Source organism: Alexandromys fortis, unplaced genomic scaffold (assembly GCF_014885135.2).
Source record: "Alexandromys fortis isolate MF-2015 unplaced genomic scaffold, M_Fortis_MF-2015_v1.1 scaffold_4, whole genome shotgun sequence".
Lineage (NCBI taxonomy): Eukaryota > Metazoa > Chordata > Mammalia > Rodentia > Cricetidae > Alexandromys > Alexandromys fortis.
In genome coordinates, this window is record NW_026067944.1 from 31,395,005 (window position 1) to 31,401,004 (window position 6,000).

A 6,000-nucleotide genomic window follows, 5' to 3' on the forward strand; every position below is an offset into this window, starting at 1 on the left:
GTATACCAACCCGATTCAATTACTCAACTGAGACTCTCCTGTCGGGTGATTTTAGGTTGTCTCAAGTTGTTTATGGTAACTAGGACAGCTCCTTCTAAGTTGGTAATAATTAACAGCATTTATGTGTTATGGTATTTCACATAACATGACAGGTACAAAGCATATAGTATGGAAAGATGGACTTAAAGAAGCATCAAAGTCAGAACCTATTATCACACAATTTAAGACCTAAAACCTGGACTGGTGCAAGTCAGTCCTTACTGAACCCCATTAATTGACCTCTCATACTGAAATGCATTTCCACCTGTTCTACAGAACCAGGGGATGATTGACATATGGCAGGAGGTGAGGTTTTGTCCACCCTCTCCTTCCTAAAATGCCACCATTCAAGTATCTCTAGAAGGCCCTTCAGGTTCTCAGGGAGTCCTTCACCTTCCCTCCATTTCATGGGTCACTGAAACTTCACTGTTTAGTGACCTACAAAGCCATATTACAAGGAAGTCAGCACATCTGTACCATCTGACTAACAAGGAAGTCACTAGGACCTTGAAAGCACAGTCTCCACAAGACAGGTGCTAAGCAATTATAAAATTCTAATGCTCAGCATGGATGTGGCGTGTTCTCAACTGTTGTCCACGGGCAGCCCAGGGCTCCCAGAAGCACATGGAGCCTATGATGTTATATAGCTTCACAGCCTTGTCCCAGCTCATGCCCTTTTTTTTTTCTGGAGAATGATTAAATCTTTGGAGTTGTGCTGGGCCTGACTGACTTGGGGCTATTAGCTCTAATTCCTATGCCCAGATCCTGCCCTAGAGAATTATACAGAAAGTTCTTGGCTATGGCTACCTGCACTTGCCTTCAGCCATTTCCAAACTTCATTCATCTGTGATCCCAGTACATACAAACCTAAGGTGCCAACTTATTCTCCAAGGTACTTATGAAATAAGATATTGCCACTCTGTTTCCAGGAATCACTGTAGACCAAGAGTAAAGTTTTCACGCTTTGAGTTTTGTACTAAAATCAGCACTTGGGCACAAGAGGGATGAAGGTGGAGTGGGGTGAGAGAACCCAGGCTAAAGATGCATCCTGAGAGTTGAGTGAGCCCAATAAAACTCAGGTAACCTTGGGGGTTACTAAGAAGACAAGTCGCTCAGAATTCAAGCTCTCTGATGTTTTACAAGTATTTGATCTGTGAATAAAGTTCAGGCACTGCCATGGCTGAATCAGAAGAGTTTAACAACCTGCACACCCCCAAGTACTAACTCCGAGATGAAAAGACAGCAAAGTTATTTCTGAGATAAAACTTTGATATTATTTCCCTTTTTCTGAGCCGGTAAATTCGCCAGGGCCAACCCTCAGTCGGGCCGCAGTTCTTTTCTCCTCGTGTTCTTTGCCTATCTCTCTTCCTGATGAAAATAGTGTGTTTGAAGGTGGGGGAGGGCAGAGGTGGTAGACAGTAGGCCCCCAGTGGTGGTGGTGGTGATGGGGAAAGGAGAGGAGGGGGAGATGGGAAACAGGGAGAGAGCGTATATGATTCAATCCATCACTCTCTATACTTGCGAAAGAAAGAAAAAACAATGTTAAAAATTCTAAACTACCTCTACCTCCTAATCGTCCCTCTACATTGAAAGGAGCAGCCACGCCCCCACTCCAAGGTTCCTGAAGAGTCTTTAGGTGAGGTCCCTATAGTGGAGGGGTCTAGCCTATGGCATTTTTGCTTTCTTTAGCCTGCCCCACTCTTTGTGCGTCCTGTCCTGGACGCTAGTAGGGAGGAGCCCTAGCACCCTTAAACGGTGTCAGGCCCCTTTCCTGCTGTCACAGGCCGCCAGAACCCCAAGTCCTTACCTGGGTTGGGCTAGGGCTCTCGGCCGAGGAAGGCTGAATCTGGACGCTGAGAGGCGTCTGTTCTTCCTGCTCCCTCTCCAGCTCCAGCGTCGAGAGCTCCAGCTCTTCCCGGGGCGATGGGGCTCTGCCCTCTTCCATGGCAGCGCAAAGGACAGACGCTCTGCCGAGAGGCAAGACCCAGGCACCTAAGGGTGCAGAGTCCAGGACAGGGAGAGTCCTTAGCTCACACTCCACCCACCTGGCGCGGCAGGTAGACCTGGGGCGGCTCCAGATCTACCTGTGGTGGCTGGCCTGGAGGGGTAGGGCGAAGCCAGCGAGAGGAGGCTCTCTGGCCTTGGACAGTTGACCTGACCCCAGAAAGGTAGTGGCGGGTGGGACCCTGCTGCCTTGGGCTCCAGAACAGAGGAGGGCTGTTTTTCTGGTTTGTTCAGGGTGCTGCCTGCAACGCATTTCCCTGTGGATGGACCCAGACTAGATCACATGGCCTGACTGCAAACTGGACTGCAGCAAGGAAGGGATAGGCTGGGCTGGGGGGCGGGGGGGGCGGGGTGTTGAGCAGCGGGGGGGGTCGTGAGCACAGGAAGATGAGTGATACCCAGCAGCACAATTCCCCCTTGCAAGCTGATTCAGCCGTAGGGGAAGTACCAGTATCGCTGATAGTACTTAGTTAGGACAGCCTATTTGGGAAGTAGCGAGTGTTAGTTCTCCACTCACCACTCATGGGGTGTTGGGGGGGGGGGGAGGAATGACCGGCCGAAGGAAGGACTCATAAATGTTACTTATTTGCTCATTATTGTTTATCTTTGAGAGGAGGGGCCATAAACACACCCCACCTAGGGGTAAAAGCACAGGGCAAGTGTCGGTAAGCACACCCATACACACAATGCCCTCCACACCCTATGCATAGTTTACAACTGGCTTAGTGAGTCTGGAATTACTTTTGTGCGTACACCAAAGTGTGGTTTGGGTGTTGGTCCAAAGACCTTGCCTCTCAACCTTCTGTGTAAGTCATTGCATTCCCTCATTCCCTTCCCCCGACAGACACAATTACTAAGACCAATTTGGGGACTCCAGAAATCTTGGGAATATATTTAAGTGTTGGGGTCCATCCCAGGTAAATGGTCTACCCGTGGGTTACAACCCTCGGTACCAGACAGATGCTGTTATTGTGATGCTTATCCTTAATCCCAAGGAAAGTCTTCTAAAACATCAAAATATGTTCTGTGAACTGGAAATATTCATGATCTCAGGGTAGTCAGAATTTTCCAATCATTTTTACTAATTTGGAAAATAACACATCTTGTTCTCTCTCCTTTCATTTTTGAATTTTCTCTACAGTTCTATGCAGTATTATTAGCCCTATTTAATAATAGTGTTGTTATTTCTCCTTAGACTTTGTTTAAGGGAAAATAACATTTTTTTCTTCCATTTTATCTGTTTGGTGCTATGGTTAATTCTGGACTCTGACAATGAAAATATTATCCTAGGATATAGAAGCTCTCAAAATTAAGGTAAATCAAGAACTAGAATGTGTTGAGCAGGTACTGTAGACATAGTTATTTAAATCATTACTAACTTTGAAAATAAAAGAAAATCTTGACAATTTAAATTTTACTAAAACAACCAAAAGCCAGGAGATAACATACCTGAAAAGTTTGACCTTCAGAACACTTACCAAAAATACCTCCGGCCTTTTGCTGTTGGCCACCTTTATCAAGATCAAAATTCCACAGGTATATTTCTGTCCACCTCTGACCGACAGTTTTCTACCACTCTAGTGAGGATTGCAAACCCGTAGTCTTGTGTGGGGGTGGATCCATGCTTAGTTTTGTGCACAGGTAGATTAGTTTCTCCTTATACAGCGTGCCCCTCAACAGCCATGGTCCGACATGACGTGGGCAGAACTAATTGGACTGGAAAGCCACATCGTCCCTTCCTCCTCTGCCAATTACTGAATTTTGCCCTATGTCTGTTTGTGAGGTACCACTGTTTTGTGCATTGAATTTTGTAGGAACACTAACAGTCAGGTAAGGCTTCCCTGAAATATCTTAGCTGTGCACTGAGTTTGTCTCCATCCTTGCAAGCATCTCCACTTGCACTGGAACACATAAGAAGGACACCTATCTTTGTTCTCATTTTACTTTAGAAGCTTGGTTTGTGACATTACTTTAAGTTTTCTTCCATCTATGGATCAATAACATGTTGACACCTTAGAATGAATATCATTACATTTTTGGGAAATTTTTATGGAATACATATTAATTTGTTTACCTTGCAATGAATATCAGATGAGCTTAATCTGACATTTTTGGTTGAAAAATAGGATTAATTTTATTGATGATAATTACATTCTTTTTCAAGAATCGATCACAAAAATCAGTTAAAAATCCAACTGGTACAGTTACAAAAGAGAAGGGACATACTTATGGATCCAGGGAACAAAGTTTGACACCCTTGTGTAAACACCAGGAAAATTTGGTCTTCCACATCCATGTCCCCAGCTAACAATGCCGGTCAGAATCCATTTTCCATCACTCTTTCTTCGACAAGACAAGGGTCCACCTGAATCTCCCTACACAAAAAGATAACGTGAACATGAAGACATGTGTCTCATGAGCACCAAATCCAGCATTTATGTGTCAGATACAAGACCCAGCTATACCACTCTTCGGTATATACCCAAAGAATGCTCAATCATACACAAGGACACTTGCTCAACTATGTTCACAACAGCTTTATTTCTAATACCTAGAACCTAGAAACAACCTAGATGTCTCTCAGCTGAGGGATGGTTTTAAAAAATGTGGTACATTTACACAATGGATTGTTACTCAGCTGTTAAAAACAAGGACACCAGGAAATTTGAAGGCAAATGGATGGAACTAGAAAAAAAATCATCCTGAGTGAAGTAACCGGAACTGAGAAAGGCAAACGTGGTGTGTACTCACTTATAAGAGGATGGTAATTTTTAAAAGCTGTTCTTTCTCCATGTTTCCCTGCTCTTAGGCAACTGAATCATAATTAGCTTCTGGGCAATTCAGATGAAGGAAGGACAAGGCCTGCCCTAGATAGCCCCAGTATTGTGTAAATGAAATGTGAATGTGTTTACAACAAGCACAACATGCTAGGCAAGGGGAAGGTGGAAGACTTACTTTGCAAGCATCGCTCTTGCCAGACATAACCCCTGCACAGAGCATCCGGGAAGTGATGATCCCATAGGTGGAAACACAGACGGTTTGATCAATGAGTTCTACCTCTGCTTGCTGCAATACAGGGGAGCCTTTCTTATCTGAAAGACACAAGGAGGATGGATATCGTGGTGATGGTAAGGATTACACTTCTTCCAGGTTTCACTTGAGCAATCAGCAGAGATTATCTCCTTGAGGGCTCAGTGTGAGTCTCTGGAGGTGAATTCTATTAGCCCCGTTTTGCTTCCAAAGAAACGAAGCCTTGTGAGATTCAAGTCTTGCCCAATGGTACACAATTAGCAAGGAACCTCAGGACACAGCCAAAGGTCTGGCTTCAGCACCTTGGCCACTGAGCCACCATGCCACTGTGTCCTGTGGGACTAAGCCACAGCAACTTTTAGTACCTGTGTTTATAGTCCAGGAGTGCTCCTCAAAGGGAAACACACAGCTGATTCATGGGAATCTCCAAGGAAGCCCTAAAAGTGACTTGCTTTTCTATGGCTTCTTCCTTTCTAACTTGCCTGCCTATAATGAGTCAAAAAAAAAAAAAACATACATATACACTCATGCTCTTCATGACTCCATCTCGAGTGAGTTGGGAAGTCTCTTCCACTAGTGATAGATGACCAAAGTATTGGTTATATTTTTATCAACTTGACAAAAACTGGAGTCATCTGAAAACAAAGAACCTCAATTAAGAAAATGCCCCCATCAGACTGACTTGCAGACAAGTTTGTAGAGCATTTGAATTAATGATACATGGGAGAGGATTCAGATAGATCCCTGGGCAGGTGGTCCTGGGAGGTATAAGAAAGGTAGCTGAGGCCAGGCAGGCAAAGGCAGGCAGATCTCTGTGAGTTTGAGGCAGCCTGGTCTACAGAGCGAGTTCCAGACAGCTAGGGCTGTACACAGAGAAAACCTGTCTCAAAACAATAAAAAGAAGAAAGAAAGAAAGAAAGAAAGAAA

General features: G+C 44.6%; 2 protein-coding genes across 2 annotated transcripts in view; both read right to left on the bottom strand.

Moving 5' to 3' along the window:
* CUNH3orf52 (chromosome unknown C3orf52 homolog) overlaps positions 1–2,295 on the bottom strand; it is a 31,898-nt gene extending 29,603 nt beyond the window's left edge. Inside the window, exons 1-2 of the mRNA XM_050149029.1 lie at positions 2,124–2,295; positions 1,847–2,031 (exon numbers count right to left, since the gene is read on the bottom strand). Of these exons, the coding sequence (XP_050004986.1) occupies positions 1,847–1,984 (138 nt within the window). The 5' untranslated portion in view covers positions 1,985–2,031; positions 2,124–2,295. The remainder of the gene's footprint in view (positions 1–1,846; positions 2,032–2,123) is intronic.
* Positions 2,296–4,166: 1,871 nt separating this feature from the next.
* Tmprss7 (transmembrane serine protease 7) overlaps positions 4,167–6,000 on the bottom strand; it is a 38,182-nt gene continuing 36,348 nt past the window's right edge. Inside the window, exons 14-15 of the mRNA XM_050149092.1 lie at positions 4,999–5,135; positions 4,167–4,418 (exon numbers count right to left, since the gene is read on the bottom strand). Of these exons, the coding sequence (XP_050005049.1) occupies positions 4,248–4,418; positions 4,999–5,135 (308 nt within the window). The 3' untranslated portion in view covers positions 4,167–4,247. The remainder of the gene's footprint in view (positions 4,419–4,998; positions 5,136–6,000) is intronic.